The sequence below is a fragment of the Aythya marila genome (assembly GCF_965140915.1).
Source record: "Aythya marila genome assembly, chromosome: 17".
In the NCBI taxonomy this organism is placed as follows: Eukaryota; Metazoa; Chordata; class Aves; order Anseriformes; family Anatidae; genus Aythya; species Aythya marila.
In genome coordinates, this window is record NC_139058.1 from 1,772,468 (window position 1) to 1,793,771 (window position 21,304).

At 47.3% G+C, this 21,304-nt stretch overlaps 2 protein-coding genes across 4 annotated transcripts; one reads left to right on the plus strand and one right to left on the minus strand.

Annotated features, from left to right (window-relative positions):
* Positions 1 to 31: 31 nt before the first annotated feature.
* SART3 (spliceosome associated factor 3, U4/U6 recycling protein) lies at positions 32 to 13,639 on the plus strand. 2 transcript variants are annotated; one of them, XM_082774459.1, is made up of 19 exons: positions 32 to 253; positions 883 to 1,009; positions 1,852 to 1,956; positions 2,913 to 3,097; positions 4,068 to 4,173; positions 4,915 to 5,039; positions 5,341 to 5,496; positions 5,779 to 5,917; positions 6,319 to 6,426; positions 6,826 to 6,903; positions 7,109 to 7,167; positions 7,973 to 8,082; positions 8,344 to 8,456; positions 8,861 to 8,937; positions 9,326 to 9,494; positions 10,211 to 10,662; positions 11,151 to 11,303; positions 11,889 to 12,076; positions 12,601 to 13,639. In XM_082774459.1, exons 1-19 carry the CDS (start codon positions 62 to 64, stop codon positions 12,779 to 12,781), a joined length of 2,823 nt encoding a protein of 940 aa, XP_082630585.1. In that variant the 5' UTR covers positions 32 to 61; the 3' UTR covers positions 12,782 to 13,639. The 2 variants fall into 2 exon arrangements, with proteins under 2 accessions (XP_082630585.1, XP_082630586.1); XM_082774460.1 differs by having other exon boundaries at positions 10,214 to 10,662.
* Positions 13,640 to 14,219: 580 nt separating this feature from the next.
* Positions 14,220 to 18,601, minus strand: FICD (FIC domain protein adenylyltransferase). 2 transcript variants are annotated; one of them, XM_082774204.1, is made up of 2 exons: positions 18,379 to 18,601; positions 14,220 to 17,155 (listed from the first exon to the last, which is right to left on the minus strand). In XM_082774204.1, the coding sequence occupies exons 1-2, from the start codon at positions 18,566 to 18,568 to the stop codon at positions 16,080 to 16,082; spliced, it is 1,266 nt and encodes a 421-aa protein (XP_082630330.1). In that variant the 5' UTR covers positions 18,569 to 18,601; the 3' UTR covers positions 14,220 to 16,079. The 2 variants fall into 2 exon arrangements, with proteins under 2 accessions (XP_082630330.1, XP_082630331.1); XM_082774205.1 differs by lacking the exon at positions 18,379 to 18,601 and adding an exon at positions 17,365 to 17,526.
* Positions 18,602 to 21,304: the final 2,703 nt, after the last annotated feature.

Below are 21,304 nucleotides of genomic sequence, written 5' to 3' on the forward strand. Positions count from 1 at the left end.
GCGGCGCGGGCAGCCCCAACGGGTGGCGGAGCGCGGCGGGCGCTGAGGGGAGCTGCATAAGATGGCGGCGGCGGGAGCTGAGGCGGCGGCGGCGGCGGCTGAGGAGGAGGCGGAGGGGGAGAAGCGGAGGCTGCCGCTGCCGGACCCGGAATCGGGCGGTGATTCGGAGGACGAAGGCGACTCGGACTCGTCAGGGGATGGCGAGGATGAGGAGAAGGAGAACGAGGCCGAGATCCAGCGGCTGGAGGAGCAGGTGAGGGGGGTGGTGAGGTGAGGGGGACCCCAGAGACACCCCAGAGCCCCCCTCTCGGTTGCTGTGGGCTCCCTCGGGGCGTCCCCGGCCTTGGCTGTGCTTTTCTGGGGTTCCCTGTGGGTCCTGAGGGTTTTAGGGGGGTCCCCGGTGTGGTGTGGGGCTGGAGGTGGGGGTTATGGGGCCCTTTCTCCTCAGAGAGCCCCAACGGGCAGGCGAAACGCGCTGAGGGGCTTTGGGGCTGGTCCCGTTGTTTTCCGTTAAGTTTTGGGACACCCAAAACACCTCAGGTTTATCACTGGAGCTGGTCCTTACTCACTCACAACGCCTGAGCAATTTTCTGCCGTGCGCCAGGTTTTGGCACCTGTGCTGCCGAGCAGGCTTTAGAGCTCAACATTTGCTTTTTAGTACAGCTTTAAAGCTCAGTTAAACTCGAAATGTGTTTTTATAAACGTCTGTGGGCACCACTGGAGCCAGCTGTGTGCAGGGAGGGAGGTGCTGGGCTGGTTGCATGAACCCATGAGGAGATAGATTCACGTGCTGTGAGAGCATGTGGTGTTCTGCTAAATGTACTCTCACTTCTGCGTGTCTTTATGATGCCTTAAAAATCCACTTTTATTTTTTTCTTGAAGCTTTCCATCAACGCCTTTGACTACAACTGCCACTTGGACCTGATAAAGCTGCTCCGCCAGGAGGGAGAGCTGGTGAAGCTGAGGAGAGCTCGCCAGAAGATGAGCGAGCTCTTTCCCCTTACCGAAGGTACGGAGCTCAGCTTGCTGCTGCTCAGGGATCAGTCAGCGATTCAAAGGTGTTTCGGGGTGAAATCCCCTTGTTGCAGCAGTGAAATGCATTTGTGCATGGTTTCCTGCAGGAACTCAAGATTTTGGTGCTTGCAGCTGCCCTGCCCTGCCCTCTGCTGTGGGGTGGAGCTGGCAGGAGGGGATGTTTTACGGGGCAGACAGCTTTACCTGTGCTGGGCTGGTAACGTGCAGCTGGGGGTGGCAGCACAGAAATGGTTTAGTCAGTGAGCGTGACTCAGAGCCCAGGCAAAACGCTGCCAAAAATTAAACTTTACAGGCAAGCAGCAAAAAATACCGTGGTGGCAGAAGCTGTGGGTAGCCCTTAAAGCGCGGAGTTCTTTTTCTTCCTAATAAACCCAGAGGCAATGTAAATACCACAGAGGCTGTTCCGCCGGTGTACTTTTAGCCTTGGCAAGGGAAAGTTTCCTTTTATGCGTGTGGGAACTTGCAGCCTCTGGAGCCGTTTATTGTTTCCTGTAAAATGGGAGGAAGGTGTGCCACTCGGCGGCTCTTGGGTTGCTGGTGCACTCGGATCTTCTACACAAACTACCAATAAATTGCTGCTTGCAGCTGCAGCTTTCTTTAAATAAATGTGTGCTTGTTTTGTACCCAGCTGGAGAGGTCTGTGCCAAAGTTTTCATTTAAATTAATTGTGAGTAATTGTGGTTAAAGTTGCTTTTTTTCCCTTGTCCCTCTCTGTGTTTTTAAGTCTATTATTTAAAAACTCCAAACGCTTCAACAAACAATTGAAGTTATTTTTTCTGAGCTTTTTGTGATGGGTTCTGAACTTGTTGGTTTCAGAAATCTGGCTGGACTGGCTGAAGGATGAGATAAAGATGGCTTCTGAGATCTCGGAGCGAGAGAAAGTTTACGAGCTGTTTGAGAGAGCCGTGAAAGACTACATCTGTGAGTTCTTAATATTTGCTATAAAACGTATTGTTACATTCAGATTACACCTTTCTAGGGAAATCTTTTCGTTCTAATGCAGAAATTGCATCAAAAATATTAGCATGGAGTGATCCTCACGTTGTTCTGAAGTGTTCGAGTTACAGGCCACTTAAAGGCAATGCTTTAAGTACCACTGCAGTCTGAGATAGTCTAAGCTAACATTAAAAAATATTTAAAATGCATTTTTTGCACTTTTCTAATGTCCATAAGGAGCAGGTATTGTGCTTGGTTAAGGAATTCTTTCTGCATTACCCACGGTACGTTCTTGAGCTCTTTTTTGAGGAGAATGAGTGCTGTTGAGATGCTCACTCCTGCTCTCACCTCCTGTGTTGGTTAGCGCTGCCTCTGTTGTTTCCATTATGTGACAGCTCCAAAAACAGCCTGTGGTTGCTGTCCTGGAGGTAGCATTCCTGAAATGCTTTGACGTGGAAGAACCTCACTGTGTGGCCTTGTTAAAGCAAGGGCAGCACGTGGTGGCTTGTCTGTCAGGAGCTGCCTGCAGAGCACTGCGTGCTGCTTGGGTGTTGTGGCAAGGTGCTGAAAACGTGATGTTAGGAGCAGGGAAGGACTGGTATCATCAGAGGGGAATCTCTTCCAGAAAATTGATGTAAAATGTCCCAGCACGAGCATGGCTGGCACTGCTGGGTGTTGGTGGGAGTTCAGGAAGGTGAAGAGCTGAGAAGAGGGGCCCTCTGGATCTGCTGTCATTAAGGACCACGAGGGTGACTTCTTCCAGAAGACCAACTGTAGCTGTTGGTACCGAACCAAGAGCATAGAATAAAATGTTTTTTCCTTTACTATATCGAGTGGTAAAGAAAACTGTGTCCTGGTCTACTTGTGTTTGGGGAGCAGAGACCCCTTTCTGGTTTTCAAGGTCCTTAGCTCACCTGTTTCTTTCTCCTAACCTTGTTCAGGTCCTGAAATCTGGCTGGAGTACGCCCAGTACTCGATCGGCGGCATCGGGCAGGAGGGAGGAATCGAGAAGGTTCGCTCCATATTTGAGAGAGCCTTAACAGCCGTCGGGCTGCACGTGACAAAAGGAACGGCTCTGTGGGAAGCGTACCGCGAGTTTGAGAACGCCATCCTGGAAACAGCACAGGTAAGGCCAATCCCCTGGGCTACTGCAAGGAAAAACCTCTGGTATCGCTTCTGAAGTCATCTTGTGCTGCTTCTTCGTCACACACTGAGCAAAGAGGCTGTGGTGTCGCTCAGCTGTTACTTCTCAGCTGTAGGAACTGGCCCTCTGGTCTGGGAAAGGCGTTCTCTGCGTTTGTTGGTGTAATAACGAGTCTGTGCTTAAATAAGGTCATGAAATCTCACATCTGGAAGCAAAATTCCTGTGCTTTAGCTTGAGCTGACAAAAATAATGTTAAACCAACTAGCTTTGCTATTAAGCAGCTTCATTATTAGCATTATTATTCTTTCCAGTGAATACTTCTGCCCATAATTGATCATGTTTGCATTTCTAGGCTGTCCTCCCCTTCAGCATTGAGCTCATTCATTGTCTCACCCTTTTTGCAACTTAGGGATTCTAGTGTATTACCCCTGGAACATGCAGGCTGAATGTCTACAAAGGATAGATACCTTTAGAAGATGTCCAGAACATGAATATTTCCATTTCCTTTCAGCTTGCCACATAAGATACATCAGTTAATCAGTAATGAAATGCCCTAACACAAGGGTAACGGGCGAACACCCTTCCCCTGATAAACAGAAAGGAATCTGGAAGCTTTAAATCATCCGTGTGAGCAGCAGGGATTTATTGAAAACCTCTCTGGCAGCCCAGTGGGCTTGTGGAATGGCACGATCACACGCTGGTTATCTCCAGGTTTTCATTTCCCAAAGTGTGCCTCAGCTTTCACTGAGGAACATTTTTTACATTCACCCAATTCAAATTCCCAAGTTTTAGCTTTCACAGCAGGCACCTGAAATGCAAGTTGCCTGCGTCTCTGCTTCAAGGCTCGTGTAGTCATTTGGAGCCCAGATCCCCAGCCCATAAACAATACCCCCTCGTGTTCCTCGGCTCAGGCTTGAGGGAGCTGATTAAATTCCAATCCTTTTGTTTGTAGCCAGCTCCTGGCAGCGTTCCGTCGCCCGAGCAGCAGCAGATGCTCTGCAGCCAGCTTGAGAGGATCCACACGCTGTTCAGGCGCCAGCTGGGGATCCCGCTGTTAGGTGAGAGCCTTTGCACTGGGGGGGATGGCGTGAATCGACCGGTACAGTGAGGCTTTAGTTGTGATTATTCCTCTGGTAGAGCCACGCAAATTGCAGCTGTGATATCTGAACATTCCTTACTCGGTTACGTTTGCCTGTCTTTGGGGTCCCTTGAATGCTGCGCGTTTCCCTTTTATTCAGAAATATTAATTGAAACTTGGTTTGTCTGTTCCTTCAGTGCATAATTTGAGATCATTTAGGCCAAGTACAAGTAATTAGCATGAAACACGACCATCAGGAGCTAGGAATTCAGCTGTGAAGCTCACTGTACAAGAAGCTTGGTTGGTAGGAAGATAATACGTGCTGACAGCTGGGTTGTTAGTCTGCTGTATCAGGTTCATTTAACTTTAAACTCCTTGAGTCCCTTTTCTTGGTTCGTTGTCTCCTTACAAGAGAAGTCGAGGCAGAGATCTTTGACTTCTTCATTTACGTATTGGAAGAATCTGGGTTGGCTTCTGCTTTAAAGACTTGGGAAGATCTTGGGACTTTTGTTCTTGTAAAGCAAAGCCATTAGCTTTAAAACAACTTGTCCTGAGTTTGTGTTCAAATTACTCTATATATGATAGTCTACAACCCCTTAAAGGTGTAGTAGTGTAGCAGTTAATATACAAACAGAAGTACTCACTTATTAAAATGAAAAATTGAATTCTTATTTAGTCCATTGAGGGCATTAATGATGTGGTTTCCTGTCTCTTTTCATAGATATGGAGGCCTCATATGCTGAGTACGAGGAATGGTCAGAAGAGCCAATACCAGAAACAATAATAAAGAACTACAAAAAAGCTCTGCAGCAACTGGAGAAGTGTAAACCGTACGAAGAGGCACTGGTAATGCTTTTACTTTCACGTTGCTGTAAAAATAACAATTAATTGGTTTGTGGTGATTTTTTTTCTCTAGTCTGTGAGATAAGGGAGCTCCCTTGAGCATGGTCGGCTGGCTGGCAGCTATGAGCAATACGCAAGGAACTTCGCAACCAGATGTGCTGGAAACTTTTGAAGCTGCTGATATTTAGAGGCCAAGCTCGTGTTTGAAATTTTGCCTGAGACCTACCCTGAGTGACAGTTGTGCTGTTTGAATCTTGCTTTGTTGAGAAGGTTTTTATATTTCCTTTTCCTATGTGTTTTATAGCTGGGTGCTGAGACTCCAAAGCTAGCAGAGTACCAAGCTTACATCGATTTTGAGATGAAAGCAGGTGATCCAGCTCGCATTCAGTTGATCTACGAGAGGGCTTTGGCTGAGAACTGCCTTGTACCAGATCTTTGGGCACGCTACAACCAGTATTTGGTAAGGCAAACAGAAATGTTTGGGGTTTTATTTTTTGTTTTTGTCTTTTTTTCATTTTAATATGTTAGTGGTTGATAAATAACAGGAGATGTTCTCCCAATCCTGTCACATTGTCTTTAAATTCTCCAGAAGCTGATTTCTACTTCACCTTATTTTCAGTGGTGTATTTATTGATCAAGCGAGCGTTTGCTCAGTTCTTCCCCCAGCTTTGTATTTTCTCTGCAGAATTTGTCTTGGGCTCTCTGGCTCACAGGTACTTAAAACTTGGTGTGCTTATTTCAGGACCGGCAGCTGAGAGTGAAAGAATTGGTCTTGTCTGCTCACGATCGCGCTGTTAGGAACTGTCCCTGGACAGTTGGGCTCTGGATTCGCTATCTTCTGGCGATGGAGAGGCACGGAGTTGACCACTGCATTATTTCTGGTAAAGAAATATCTCAGCAAACCTTCTTCACAATACAGAACCACTTCTTGTTGTGCTATGAATGATGTGTGACAATTGGTGACCTGCAGGATTTGGTGTAGCCCTTCTCCAGCAGTCTTAAAGCCAATGAGATTTACAGTAGCGTGCTTCCAGGGCACAGCTGTTACGGTTGAGCAGCTTTGCTTCTAAGCAAGCTCTTTATTTCAGCTTTACTTCAATGTTGCTGAATTAAATGGGCTTTTACATTGAATTCCTTAAACAATTTACTGTATTTAGGGCTTCTTGTGTCTCGTGTTTTTGTTGTTCTGTATGCTGCAGCTTATTAACTTTGTCAATAATTGAAAAGCAAATACATGTTTGTTTTGTTTTGTTTTGTTTTTACCCCCTCCCGTTTCTTACAGAAATATTTGAAAAGGCTCTGAATGCAGGTTTTATTCAGGCAACGGACTACGTAGAAATCTGGCAGGCATATCTTGATTACCTAAGAAGAAGAGTGGATTTTACACAAGGTACGTATGATATGTTTGAATAAATGAGTTTTATGTATCTGAAACAGTGATGTTACTTTAAAAAATAAATCAGTCAACACTAGTTTCATATTCTTCACAAACAGTACTTTCTTGCCTGTCAGTGTGCATAAAATATAAGAATGTACTTGTTTTAGAGTAGCTCCTTGCTGAAAAAATAGATTGTGCTGTCACAAAAATTGTGTTTTATATGTTAGGTACTAGGTGGGGGTTGGTATTCGTCTTGTTTTGTTCTGGTATGCAAGTAGTGAGCTTTACTGAAGTAGCAAGTTTTATTTATTTCCTGCCAAAAGAAAATCATTAGGGGTGTAAGTGAAGAGATTTTAGTGGATAGGAAAGGAAAATTGTTGTTCTAAGGTGGTTCTTTCTCTTTTTTTGAAGACTCAAGTAAAGAATTAGAAGAGCTGCGATCTGCATTTGCCCGTGCTGTGGAGTATTTGAAACAAGAAGTCGAAGAGCGTAAGTTAAATCATCCCGTGTATTGCTTTGTCTTGTGCAGAATCCTTTTTTCATAAGAGTAGCTTTCCATATAATGTTTAACTTGTCTTCAAGTGTCTCAGACATTTTAGAAAAAGATGAATACTCCACCTATGACCTAAAACTTGTTTAATAAACACCCTATTTCCAAGAGCCATTCACAAATAGTACTTATTTTTATTCCCAGGCTTTAGTGAAAGCGGAGATCCATCCTGCACCATCATGCAGAACTGGGCAAGAGTCGAGGTGATGCTTCTGTCTGCTCTATTTTAATTCCTAGAGTAGAGGAAATCTTTCTTTAAACATTCCAACCTCTCGTATGCATTTTGTCTGTAACTTCAAGGAGTAAATCTTTCTGTGTCAGGGCTGGTCAAGCACATAGTGTAGCTTTAGGACTGAAGGAAGACATCATAGGAGAGACATCTGACATTTTCTCATCCTTCCTTTGCCCCAGGCTCCTATGAACCTGGATAAGATTACTTTTGTGCTATAATTTCTCTGTATGATGCATGGGATGGCTTGCCAGTCTCAAATCTTGTAATTGTCCTGCCCAAAGTTGGCCCTGAATTTGAATTAATTCCTTTTCACTTTCTGTGTGCTCCTGGAGGGAGAAGTAGGACCCCTCTATAGTGAGATCAGGTGAACTTCACTTGGGTTTTTAACCCACTTCCCCCCTTTTCCACCTTCTCCCAGTTAGTAACAGAAATGGAGTGATTGTTTTAGATCAAGAACTGTGTTGAACTGCCACTTTAGGTACAATAACGAATAACGACAGAAGGAAAAGTTCAAAAGCAATTGTCTCAAATGCCTTATAATGACCAAAATGAAGTGTCTGTGGGAGCTGGAAACCAAGACTGATGCAAGGGGTGGGCATGGGAGGTGTCACTCAGTGGTAGAGTACACTAGGTGTTCACTTCTGTCTTCTGGGTTTGCATGCATGAGCTTTGGAGTTGTGTGGGGGAGGGAAGAAGTGGTGGGGATGGCAGGAGGGTTGTGGTGATGGAACAAAGAATCCTGACCTGTACTGAGTGTGCGGAGTGCTGCTTCACAGGCCCGCTTATGTAACAACATGCAGAAGGCCAGAGAGCTCTGGGACAACATCATGACTAAAGGGAACGCCAAATATGCGAACATGTGGCTGGAGTATTACAACCTGGAAAGGTAAGAGCTTGGCTGGACAATAGTTAATTTAACTGACCTCATCTGCGTGAGACAAGGCTGGTCTGCTCAGTGTTGGTACGCTCCTTAGGAGTTCACAGTCTGCTTTTGAGGTTCTTAGTTCAGAAATATTACAGCAACAAAACCTAGTGGGAGCTAGCTAGGGAGAGAGGAAGAGTGTTTGCACAGAACATCGTTAACCGTACTGCTTTGTGATTGTGGTGTGGAGGATTGGCTCCTTACTGCTGTGTTTTCCTTTCCTAGAGCCCATGGTGATACTCAGCACTGCAGGAAGGCCTTGCATCGAGCCGTGCAGTGCACAAGTGACTATCCAGAGCACGTCTGCGAGGTGCTGCTCACGCTGGAGAGGATAGAAGGTAACAAACTGCAAGTCGTTTCATTTTACTGTCAATAATAGTGAGCTTTGATCCAATATTTTGTCATCTGGTGAAGGCTCGCTTTCTTTTGTCTACTGTAGCATATGCAAGCAGTTCTTTATTTTCTTTTCTTCACCTTTTCAGGCCTGGTTTAGAGCCTGCTGAAATTGATTTGTTTTTTTCCATGCCTTTTGGGGGCATTGTATGATTAAAAAGAGGTTTTTGCTCTGCTTGGATTTTGTTTTCTTTGAAGGCCATTCATTTAATTTATATTAAATTTTCATGTATATGAACTCTAATACTAAGAGTAAGATCTATAACTTCATTGATTCTTTTTTTCCTAGAATTGTATTTCCAAGCTATGGGAAGGCTAAATACAAAGCTTTTATTTCTTAATTCTCTAGGAACGTTAGAAGACTGGGATGCAGCTGTGCAAAAAACAGAAAACAGATTAGCACGAGTTAATGAACAAAGAGCAAAGGTCAGAACTTTGTGAACTATAAGCAGTTTATAGGAAATACCTATTTTAAGATCAACCTTGACTGTCAGATTTCTAATGTTGCTTTGTACAGATAAGCTTAAATTGTCTTAAAGCTTCGGCGCTATTGATTTTAGTTTAAAAGTATAATTTAACTTCTTTAGTGCTTTTTAAGTTTCACCTTTTGACACTTGGATGAATATAAGAGTAACAGGAGTGCTCTAGGAAAAAAATACAAGAGCAAATAATTGACATGTGTTTTAAATGGTGGTTCCATTAGCTTTGTGTTTATATACCTTAGGAGAAAACCCTCCAGGTTCAGTACTGTAGAAAACAGTGCATGAGGATGCTCTGCAGCATGCAGTTGCTTAAATAAGAATCTCTTTCTTAGGTCGCTGAGAAAGAAGCTGCTCTGGCAAAGCAGGAGGAGGAGAAAGCTGAGCAACGAAAGCAGGCTCGGGCAGAAAAGAAAGCTTCCAAAAAGGCTAAAAAAAATAGAATTGGAGACAAACGCAAAGCTGATGATGATGATGAAAGTGAATGGGGACGAGAAGAAGAAGGTAATAAAACAAATGTGTCAGTCCTCTGTCACTGGGGTTACTGGGTGCTTGCCTGCAGTTAGAGGCAGATGAAGAAGTGCTCTCACTGTCTTCAGAGCTGCAGTTCTTTCAGGGCCTTTTTCTCCCAGGAGACCTTCATTGTATTAGCAAAATGAAAGCAAGATGAAGTGTTTTTTGGCTAGCCGAAGTATGAAGTTCTTTTAGCCTAAAAGAACTTCTAGAGTTTTTTTTTTTTTTTTTGTAGATTTCTTATTTCAGAAATATTGTGATTTTTCTTCTCAATTTAATTTTCCTGAGTCATCAAATGATGCTGAAGCATGCGGAATCTAAACTTGGTTATTTGATATTAGAGTAGTCTCTTGGAGGGTGGTACCAGAAGATCTTAAAGATTGTTGCCACTGGGAGTATGGGAAGCTTTTATTTCTTTTTTAATAAAGATCCTATTTGACAGAGAGCATGAGTCAGAAGCTGTAACTGACAAAACCAAATATTGTCAGTGCTTCCATTTAAATCCTTACTGTCTTGGTCAAGTAATCTGTTTCGCATTATTAAGAACCTGAGGGAGGTTTTTATTGCCTTTGAGCTGTCATTGTGTTTTCCATCTCATTCATATTTGCTATTTCATGATTCCATGGTGGTAATGAAGGGCAGTCTAATTTGAGTGCTGAGTGAAATGGTGTGACTTTTCTAGTAAGGCTCTCGATTTCATTACTCAGCAGAGCAGCCCAGCAAGAGGCATAAGGGAGACGGCGATGGTTTACTTCTTGAAGAAGACATGGAGTTAGAAACGGGGCTGTTTGGAAGAAGTGGAGCTGAAAAACCAGACCGGCCGGCAAACCAAAAGCAAAAGCCATCCACCAGTCGAAAAGACATCCCCAAAGTTCTGCACGACAGCAGTAAAGATAACGTTACCGTCTTTGTCAGCAACCTTTCCTATAACATGGCAGAACCCGAAGTGAAACTGAAGGAGCTTTTTGAGAGCTGCGGGGAGGTAGAGCAGATCCGCCCGGTGTTCAGTAACAAGGGGACGTTCCGGGGCTACTGCTACGTAGAATTCAAGGATGAGAAATCTGCTCTCCAGGCTCTTGGGTTGGATCGTAAAGTTGTGGAGGGAAGACCGATGTTTGTTTCTCCTTGTGTTGACAAGAACAAGAACCCAGACTTCAAGGTAAACTTTTATCCGCTCAAGAAGTGGGTTCAACAGTGGGACTGCGTTGGAAAGCTGGCAGGATGTGTTGCTTCCTGAGTTCCTGCATCTAACAAATTGATGTTGTACTAGTTTGGTGTAGTTACCTGATGTTAATTCTACGATCTGTGCTTTTCTACTTCACTGGGTTATGTGCAGAAAAACTCAGTATTCAATTAGTGACGCTTGAGCAAGAAGACAGACATATCAATGGTTCTTTTTTTTTTTTTTTTTTGTAAAACAAAGATAATGTTTAAAAACTTGACTTCTAAGAATTCCTCGCACATCCTTGGTGGATGACTGTGTTTTATATGCAAATATCTCTCAAGATATTACTAATGGCTTTTTTATGGTGTGGGTGTTTTCTGTTAATCTCACCTTTTCACTCAAAAGGTTGAGAGCTTTGTAATAGGTTGAAATTCTTTGTTTCTGGCTGGCTTGAGAACTGACAGCCTTTTTTGTTTCTTCAGGTGTTCAGGTATAGTACCACACTGGAGAAACACAAACTGTTCATATCTGGCTTGCCATTTTCCTGCACTAAGGAAGAGCTGGAAGATGTGTGTAAAGCACATGGGAACGTGAAGGACATTAGGCTGGTCACCAACCGAGCAGGAAAACCCAAGGTAGGTGTCCTTAATACTCTGTTAATTTCAATGAAATCCTTCAGAAGGGAACTCTTCATGAGATTTGGATATAAAACATAGGTTTTGTAGCTTAAGGTAAGTGACTTAATTATTGTTGCCAAATGGGCTTTGCATTAAAACTCATAGAAGTGCATGGATCTATGTAACCTGGTGTGTCTTTGTGCCAACAAATAAAAAATAGGAGGGGGAAGATTTTTTTTTTTTCTGAAATACTAATTAAATTACATGAGAAAAATGTGTGATATGAAAAGGATGGAGGGAAAGAGATCTGCAGCATTTTCAATATAGTAAAAAGAGGCATCAGTAAGTCTGCAAAGAACATTTGTTTCTAAAATAAAGGGCTGGGGTTCACCTGGTATAACTGATCCCCATCCTCCTTTATCTTTAGTTCCTTCATGCTATTGTGCCTAACACCTGCTGCAGTACTGGATTTGCCAGTGAGAAATGAGACACCTCTCTGACAGGGTTTGTTACGTCCATTTCCCAATAAATGGGTGCTTGTTAAATAAGAGACTCACGCAGAGAAAGAATGACTAAAACTAGGTTACCTCTTCCCTTATTTAGGGCCTGGCCTATGTGGAATATGAAAACGAAGCTCAGGCCTCGCAGGCCGTGCTGAAAATGGACGGCCTGACAATTAAGGAACACGTCATCAAGGTGGCGATCAGTAACCCGCCTCTCCGAAAGCTGCCGGACAAGCCCGAGGCAGGCAGAGCCTCGCAGTTTGCAGTACCACGACAGATTTATGGAGCGTAAGTATTAGCAAGGGTTTCCCAGTGCTTAACAAGCAAACACTGGGGTTGTTTGCAGGCTACAACGTATGCAGCATCATCCAAAAGATGAGGGAACGCCTGAAAGGTACTGAATCAAAGAATTGGAGTTGATGGATTGAGGAAAAGCAGATTTCTCTGTACTTTACTGATAGGAACAGGTTGGTAGTGACTGAGTACAGCAGCGTTGGACTGAAGCTGTTCTTTTTTCCTTCCAAGTGCTCCTGCTGCTTACGGTTGGTGTTGCAGTGTAGGTGCTCTGTGGATAAAACCACGGAGCTTCAATTCCTGGGGACTGTTGGGCGGTTGTTTTCTGTCAGGACTTTGGTGTGCTGATTCAAAGGTCGTCTGAAAGCTTCGCACTACTTACTACTGAAACGGATGACAAGAATAATATTTAAAGGGGTGTTCCTTTTAGGGAACAAAGCCCTTTTTCTCTTCCTAAGCTAGAACAGTGTGTTCAGAGAGCGCTGGGGTATTCTGAAATGTCACTTTTCCCTCTGCAGGCGAGGGAAGGGAAGGACGCAGCTGTCGATGATGCCTCGTGCGTTGCAGCGCCAGAGTAATCCCGTGGCTAAGGCTGAGAACGGGATGGTCCAGAATTCACCAGCAACTTCATCCGAACCTGCTGAGGAGCCGAAAAAGATGTCCAATGCTGATTTTGCCAAGATGCTACTGAACAAGTGAGCAGGAAGTCTGCGATCAGCTGGTCTGGTAAAATGTGAAATGCCTTTATGGAAGCCATGTTGTGTCCTTATGCTAGCAGGGAGAGAACGCCAGTCACAATCAGGTGTAAATACTGCTCGGGACTGCTGCATTCATTAAGATCAGTGTAGGATGGTACAAATCCGTTTTCCTCTGTTTTTAAGAGCAAAGAGTTATACTACGTTCTGGTAAAATGGCATTATGTGATCCCTCATATTGAGGGTACCGAGGGGGGAAATACTTCCTGTACAGGTTGGATGCCACAACATTTTTTTTTCTGAATACTTTACAAATCTTTCTCTTTCATTAACGAACGAGATGCGATGTGAAAGCCTAGGGCTGACCTGGTCGAGCTCCGCCGCTCAGAAGTTCAGATTGTGATTGCAGTCATTCTCTCTGACAACACACCCACGTTCCACCAAAACACTCACACGCACGGAAATTCATCTCCTTCCATTAAGAGTTAAATGGCAAATGCTAGTAACTTCACCACAATGGCCTATTTTAGTATTGGGAGAGTTTCTATACATCGGTGTGTATATGTATATACATATCTATGTATTCCGTTGATGTTCTGTTCGAGTTGACCTGTTTTTTATATTGTGTATTTGTAAAAGACATGGAAATTATTTTTAAGTGTCATGGGTAATATTAGCTCCGTTTGTTTTTCCCCCATGGAAGCTGTACATGCTCTTGCTGAGGACCATTCTTGTTTGTTTTTTTTGCTAGCTAGCCCATACGTCTTTGGCAGGTGGTTTCTGTATGGTTTTGTACAAATGTGAAGTGCAAGCTGACGTTCCCTGGTTTATTAAACTCAAGTTCTCAAAGGTTTTCTATAAATACTGTTGCTTTTGTTGAAATATGGGTGTTGGAATTGCACTTACCCTACGGCAGCTAGGTAATACTGATGTACCTCACCTCTCGGGTGCACTGAGATCGTGTCCTCATGTACCTGTAAGTCGTTCACTCCCTTTAGTGTTAATATCTTGAACCACTTCAGTAATCACCTCAGACTCGAGAATAATATGGTTATTGTGGATAGAAATATCACTGCTTGCCTGAACCTGCTGCTACCTCGCAGTCAGCAGCTGGGGTTTGGAGGGGAGGGGGCACAGCAGGACCGAGTTCACTTGTACAACACAAGCACTGCTGCAAATAAACACTGTTTTCAGTGCTTACATCCTGTGCTCATTTGGCTTGGCTTTACTTTGTCTGCTTCCTAGCTGTGGCATCAGCAGGTTTGGGGGTAGTATTGCTATGCTATAGGGTCCAAATTCTTCTTGTGGAGCCCACCTGCTCTGTGCATCAAGTGTGGGCTAACCACTCAGCACTGTAATGATGCAACAACACTGTAGCTCCATCTGCTTACTCACTCTAATGCCATTTTAAGGTGAAGCTTTAATTAGGGGTTAGGAAAGGATGGTTACCTCGCCCTGACATCAGGCAGGCACAACATAGGACTGATGAATGAGGTTTCCTTTGACTTCTAGGGCTGGACTTGCTGCTTCAACTTCCTCCACGGTGCTCCCTTCCAGTGCAGCTGTGTGCTGCTGAGGGAGCCAGGATCTGCACTGCCTCACAGCTCGTGCACCTTGCAGCTTATTTTGCTGCCAGCAGCAGTGTTCTGACAACAGCCTAGTCCAAACAGACTTTAATATTAAAATACTTTATTAATCTGTTACTAAAATAACATTTTTTTTTCCCAGAGCTCTAAAGTGCAGAATATCTTTATACTCACCTCGCACTACAAAAATAAGCATGTTTTGTAAAAACAGAACAACCTTCCTCCCTTATTGGTTGCTTTTCCTGGCAGCAGTGATCAGTACATAAGCACAGGCTGGTGCTAGAGTACATGGGTAACTCCCAAATTTGTTCTATTGCCTGTTTTTTGTATAAAACATCGTAACTACATTGCAGGCAAGAGAGAGAGGGATGAAACTTAAATGGGCCTTGGGACATTACAACAACCCACACTGTTTTACAAAGGGATTAAGCTTTACAGTACTCATTGGGATTGCATCCACGTTTTCTGATCCACATTTTCTGAACTGGGAGGTTTGGGGATCTAAGATTGAAGGAATTTGGCTGCTATGCAACCAGCAATGGTGTAGGCAGCTACTCCTCTGCCTGTTAAGCTGCAGAAGATAAGGTACACTTCGAATTGGATGGCAATTCCAGGTACAACACACTGCCACTGCAGTATGGAGAGGCCTTGTGATTCTTTACACATTTACCACGGTAATAACACAACCTGGTAATTAATAAAGCTATAGCGAAAAGTTCTTGGTGTAGATTAAGGAAACTCAAGTTCTCGCTGAATGAATTCTTCCCAAAATGGCACAACTGATGAAGGCAGCCTTAGGGTTCTGCACAACAACCTTTTCTGCCTGCAGCCTTGCAGCAGCAAGCTCTTCCCAAACCCTGAGCACAAACACATGGAGACAGCTGCAGTTTCCCAGAGAACCTGCTTGATGACGGATCCGAGGCAGGGCCTCCGGGCACAAACTAATACTTCTCTTGAAATCACAGCAAAAGCAGCCTGCAGTTCAGTGAAGTAAGTCAGCGTTTCTTGTCTCTTTCCAGTCGCCTGCTCTGGCATCACAGACAAATCACTTGCCCCTTGTTGCACACAACTCGCCCTAGGAAAGGCAACCGAAAATAAATATGCAAAGTGCTGCTGAGAACAGAAAGAGGAGGGCAGAAATGCCATCGCTGAGCTGCAGCGAGCCTCCTTCCTCATCTGTTCTGTCTGAAACAAGAAGAGAACACTGCTGTGGGAGTGAAAAGGAAAACCTGATTGGCATAGCTGGGAGTGTGCTATTACTGCAAGGGTTTGGTGGTGGGTTTTTGAACAACAGGGAAGGGGGAAATTTGAGAGCAGCAACTCGGTTAAGGCTTTGGCTGGCCTAGCAGCTCCTTGCCAAGGTGTGACAAGGCTGTTGAGTGACGAGGTGAAGGGCTGCGCTGGAAGCAGCTCCTCCAAGCTTCATTTTAAGGAAAAATGAATTATTTCTACTTCAGTTCATTGAGCCCTCAATCCCTCTCCCACCTCCTTCCTGCAGCACACACAGGTTAGAGCTTACAGTCAGCGTCAACAGTTCACATTTCAGCCTGGCATCCTGGTACATAAATAAATTATATTAATTTAATCAAACAGAAGAGACTTTTAAATAAATGAAATGCTAAAGAGCGACACCCTCCTGTCAAGTTCCTTCCCAGCGAGAACAGGGAACTTTCTGTTCTCCCCCACTTTTCCCTGGTTCCTGCACGCCCACAGCCCTCAAGTCTTGACGGGGATGGTTTGTCTGCATCCCGCCGTGCTGCCGTCTGCTTCGGGCAGCCCCACGGAGTACTCGGTGGTGGCGATGAGCAGCATGTCCAGCGTGGTCTCGGTGCACTGAGCGATGAAGCGGATGAAAGGCCTGACGTCGCCCTCGTTGGCCACCTCCAGCACGTGGTAGTACTCGGCCCGCTGCTCCTTGCGGATGGTGATGGGCGGGTAGCCCGCCTGCATCAGGATGAGGTTCATCAGCAGCCGGGAGGTCCTCCCGTTGCCGTCCACGAAGGGGTGGATGTAAACCAGCTTGTAGTGGGCCAAGGCGGCGAATTCCACGGGGTGCAGGCCCATGGCGTCCTCCGAGTTGAGCCACTGCACGAACTCCTGCATCTGCTTCCCCACGTCCTGGGGGTGAGGCGGGATGTGGTGCCCCACGAACACCCGCGTGGCCCTGAACCTCCCCGCCTCCACGGGGTCGGCGTAGCCCAGCACCCGCCGGTGGATCTCCAGGATGTCAGCGATGGTGACGGAGCCGATCCGCGAGGCCAGCGTGGTGTTGACGTACTTGAGGGCCGCGTGCATGCCGATCACCTCGTTCTGCTCCACCAGGCTCTTCCCGGGGACGGCGTACCGCGTCTCGATGATGTGCCGGATCTCCGACAGCGTCAACGTGTTCCCTTCGATGGCCACCGTGTGGTAGATGTGGTGGTAGTAGGACTCCTCCATCACCCGCCGCAGGGCCGAGTTGCCTTTGGGGATGGCCATCACCTTTTTCACCTTGCTGTCAATGATGCTGAAATACCTCTGGTCGATTTCTTCGACTAAAGGCAGCGTCCGGTCCCTGTTGATCAGGGCTTTCTCGTTGCAGGGCGAAATGGTGAGCGCTTTGGAGTACAGGTAGTCGGCCTGCAGGATGTCCTTTTCCTCTTCCGAAAAGATCCCGAATTCGTTCAGGGCGTCCACGTAATCGGGGTCCATTTTGAGGGCGTAGACAAAGAGTTTGTGAGCTTTTTCTCGCTTTCCTTGGCGCTTCATCTCCAGGGCTTGCTTCAAAGCCGCTTTGGCTTCCAATTTCACTTCTGAAACGCAACGGGGAGCGGTTAGATCACAGGGCAGGGGGTTCTGCGGGAAACCTGGAGACTATCAGCATTTGCTGATACCGAAATTCAACAAAAGAACCACAAAACGTGGGATGGAGCCACCAGCAGGAGAGCTGTAGGGCCACGTTTAGGGGCCGAGCACGGCAGCGGAGCCGTTTGTAGCGTGATCACGGTGTGCTGCGACTTACCCAACTTCTTCCCCAAATCCCAAGCCGCAAATATGAGAAATGTTTTGGTTAAATACCCCGTATCTTCCCCAAAATCCCCAGCTGCTGATAGCAGAGGCATTTTAACGAAAGACCCAACATCTTCCCCCAAATCCTAAGGTACCGACAGCACAGGTGTCTCAGGGGAACCCCAACCTCTCCCCCAGCTGCTGACAGCAGAGGCGTTTTGGTGAAATACCCAACTTCTTCCCCAAACCCCCAAGCTGCCGATAACCCCGCTATTTTACCCAAAACCCCAACTTCTTCCCCCAAACCCCCACCCGCCGATAACACCGGCATTTTAACCAAAAACCCAACTTCTTCCCCCAAACCCCCACCTGCTGATAACCCCTCTATTTTAACCAAAACCCCAACTTTTTCCCCCAAACCCCCACCTGCCAATAACACCAGCATTTTAACCAGAAACCCAACTTCTTCCCCCAAACCCCCACCTGCTGTTAACCCCACTATTTTAAAGAAATACCCAGTTTCTTCCCCCAAACCCCCACCTGCCGATAACCCCTCTACTTTACCCAAAACCCCAACTTTTTCCCCCAAACCCCCAGTTGCCGATAACCCCTCTACTTTACCCAAAACCCCAACTTTTTCCCCCAAACCCCCAACTACCGATACCCCCTCTATTTCCCCCAAAACCCCAACTTCTTCCCCCAAACCCCCACCTGCCGATAACACCAGCATTTTAACCAAAAACCCAACTTCTTCCCCCAAACCCCCAGCTGCTGACAGCACCGCTATTTTAACCAAAACCCCAACATCTTCCCCCAAACCCCCAGCTACCAATAACCCCTCTATTTTCCCCAAAACCCCAACTTTTTCCCCCAAACCCCCACCTGCCAATACCCCCTCTATTTCCCCCAAAACCCCAACTTCTCCCCCAAACCCCCACCTCCCTATAACCCCTCAATTTTCCCCAAAACCCCCAACTCCCCCCCACCCCCCCAGCACCAGCCAGCCCCTCCCCTCCCCCTCTCTTACCGGGGGCCGCCTCAGCCGTGCGGGGCAGCAACCGGAGCCCCCGTGGGGCCACGCTGAGGCCGGCACAGCCCCGCCTGACGAAGGGCAGCGCCGCCAGCACGGCCAGGCCGCCCAGCAGCGCCGCCAGCAGCGCCGCCCGCCCCGCCGGGCCCCACGGGGCCGCCCGCCGCCGGGCCGCGGCCCGGCACATCCCGGGAGGGAGGCGGGCGGGCGGGCGCTAGGACCCTGCGGCGTCCCCGCGGCCCCTGCGGCGGTCCCCCTGCGGAGCCCCGCCCACTCTCGGTTCCGGCTCTGCCATTGGTTGAGCGCCGGAGGTTCGGCTTTCTTATTGGCTGCTCGCGGAGGTGTGTCCCGCCTCTTCGCCGCGCTCCGCTTCCTGCAAGGGGAGGGGGTTCCGGGTAGCGCCGCGCCCACCGGCGCGGGAGGGGGCTCGTGGAGGGTGGGAATTGGTCAGCGGGGATGTCAGTCTTGGGAAGAGTAACCAATGAGAAGGGAGGTTTGGGATGGGGCGGGGCTGATGGGGCCGCTCTCTGTTGCTAGGCGACGGCTGCGGCCTGGGCCTAGGCCTGGGCCTGTGGAGGCCGCGCCTCGCCTGGGGCCCTGGGGGGGGGGGTCCTGGGGGGTGCTGGGGGGTCCTGGGGGGATCCTGGGGCGTTCTTTTGGTCCTGGGGGGGGGGTCCTGTGTTTTTTTTTGGGGGGGTCCTGAGGAGATTCTGGGGGGTTCTGGGGGTCCTGGGAGGGTCTTGGAGGTCCTGGGGGGACCCTAAGGGGGTCCTGGGGGGTTCTGGAGGTGCAGGGGGGTCCTGGGGAGGTCCTGGGGGGGTCCTGGGGGTCCTATAAGGAACACGGGGCTGCACAGCTCCTTTGCACAAACAGGCACGAGCACCCAAAAGCTGAAGGAAAAGGGAACGTCCCCAGGGGCTGCGGGGACCTCACCCTGATTTCAGTCCCTAGCAGGATGGTGGACTTTTTTTTTTTTTTTTTTTTTTTTCCCCAGATACTCACACGACACATCATAATAAATAAAATGTGGTAATTGAAGCTGGTTTTTCGCTGTGTGGTTGATTTTATAAAAAAAAAAAAAAAAAAAAAAAAAAAAAAAGAGGTTTGGGTAAATGCAGCTTTCAGGAGTCAGGAGGTTTTGGTGCTCCGCTGCATGACGTGCACAGAAGAAGGTGATATCGGGCCTAAAATAAATATAAAGGAATTGTAGAAGGGTGACAAATTGTGTTTATTCTATAGAAGAGAGGGGAGCAGGGGTGGCTGTAGCAGGTGAGAATAATTGTAAGAGTGGCTGAGGTATATTAAACACTGGAACAGTAGAAACTGGACATTTTTCACAGCACTAATTAACAAACCCTAATGGGGACAGCACAACTACGCTGTCCTTAATGCCTCCGTCTGTGACTTCTGTTTGCACGGTGACTTCCAGGGGTGAAGGCATGGCCACCTTTGTTCCCAGCTGCCAAGGAACATGCTGCTGGCACTGAAGTAAGAGCATGGGATGGGGCACAGCAGCCTGGTCCAGGTTAGCTTCGTGCTGATCCTGTGCTGAGCAAACAACTCGGAACAGGAGCTGCTGCTGTGTTACACCAAGGTGGCTGGATGGTTTTCCTTTCCTTGCTTGTTTTCAGTGGTGGGGAAGGTAGAAACCACTCTCTCAGTGCCAGAGCTCTTTGAGACATTTATTGATGTTACCAGGACTGACAAAAGCAGCTTGATGAACTTGGTTCAGCCAGCAACCCTAAAAAGAGACTGACAGCACCTGGGCTCTGAGACCACTCAGCGGCAAATGGAGCCCAAGGCGATCCCTGCAGCACAATTACCGTGTCCTCCAGCCATTTGGAGCCTGACAAAGCCCATTAAGGCTGAAGGATAACTTGGGGGGATAATTAGCATTTGAAAGATGAGCAAATACACCTGCCCTCCGAGAGGAACCTGCAACAGAAGCGTGTGTTTTCTTCAGCGCCAATGAAGCCTAACGTCAGAATTACAGAGTGATGAGGTATTTTCCTTCTCAAAATGGCGCAAAGCCCGTTCAGAATCTGACAATTAAGCCTGATATATCGGGGGAGAACGACCCTGATAGACAAAAATGCCTGGCACCTCGTCCAGGTTTTGGCAGCTGGGAGCACTCCTTCTCTGGGGCTGCTGCGTGTCTGCATGGCACTAGCCTGGGCCAGCTCGAGGGTTGCCGTTCCAGCACATCGTTGCAATTATCTATGATTTTGTCAGGGAGAGCAAAGGGAGATCCCAAAGTAGATCGTAGGAAAGAGTATGGGCTTTGAAAGGATGGAGCTGGGGCCATGGGGCGGGCTGGCAGCTCTTGGCATGGCCGTGCCCAGAGCCAGGAGGTCTCAGCTGGCACCCTGGACCTCTTCTGAAGGTGCTGCGGGTTGTGCATTGCAGAGGGGTGCTGGGATGTCCTTGTGGCACAGGAGAAGCCACATAAAAGCAGGTTGTTACTAAAACTTTGAGGCCGAATTGGGTGAACGTGGAAGCAGAGGGATCCCTGGAGCCGGTAGGTGGCAGCGACTCATTTCGCTGCTCAGCAGAAGCCTCCCAGCGTTGCAGCCTCTCTACTGGACTGCGATGCCTTCAGCTTTTAGAGGCAGTGATCATGCAAAACATATTTTTAAGGCTGAATAAGGCTCTAGCTTCCTTTTGGCACTGCTCATCCTGGGGTAAAATTGCCATGCTGTGCTCTGGGGAGGTTTGGGGGATCTGCGGCTGGTGGCACTGCTGCTGGCGGCACGGACCTGAGCGCTCAGCGCTGTGTCTGCAGGGACCATGCCACTGATCCCTGCTATCCCTGCACCTCCCCAGTGCCTTCAGGTGACAGGCAGCAGTACTGGTGTGGGCAACGCATTAAAAGGAGAAAAATTGCAGGATGGAGGTGTTCTTTTCCATCTGGGAGCATGCGGCT

What these genes read in the sequence shown, in the direction of transcription:
- FICD (XM_082774204.1), bottom strand. Translation starts at nt 18,568, where the DNA reads ATGTGCCGGGCCGCGGCCCGGCGGCGGGCGGCCCCGTGGGGCCCGGCG. An exon ending in CACGGCTGAGGCGGCCCCCG is followed by an intron (nt 17,156 to 18,378) that starts GTAAGAGAGGGG and finishes GTTGCGTTTCAG; the next exon opens with AAGTGAAATTGGAAGCCAAA.
- SART3 (XM_082774459.1), top strand. Translation starts at nt 62, where the DNA reads ATGGCGGCGGCGGGAGCTGAGGCGGCGGCGGCGGCGGCTGAGGAGGAG. An exon ending in CCATCCTGGAAACAGCACAG is followed by an intron (nt 3,098 to 4,067) that starts GTAAGGCCAATC and finishes TTTTGTTTGTAG; the next exon opens with CCAGCTCCTGGCAGCGTTCC. An exon ending in TTAATGAACAAAGAGCAAAG is followed by an intron (nt 8,938 to 9,325) that starts GTCAGAACTTTG and finishes TCTCTTTCTTAG; the next exon opens with GTCGCTGAGAAAGAAGCTGC.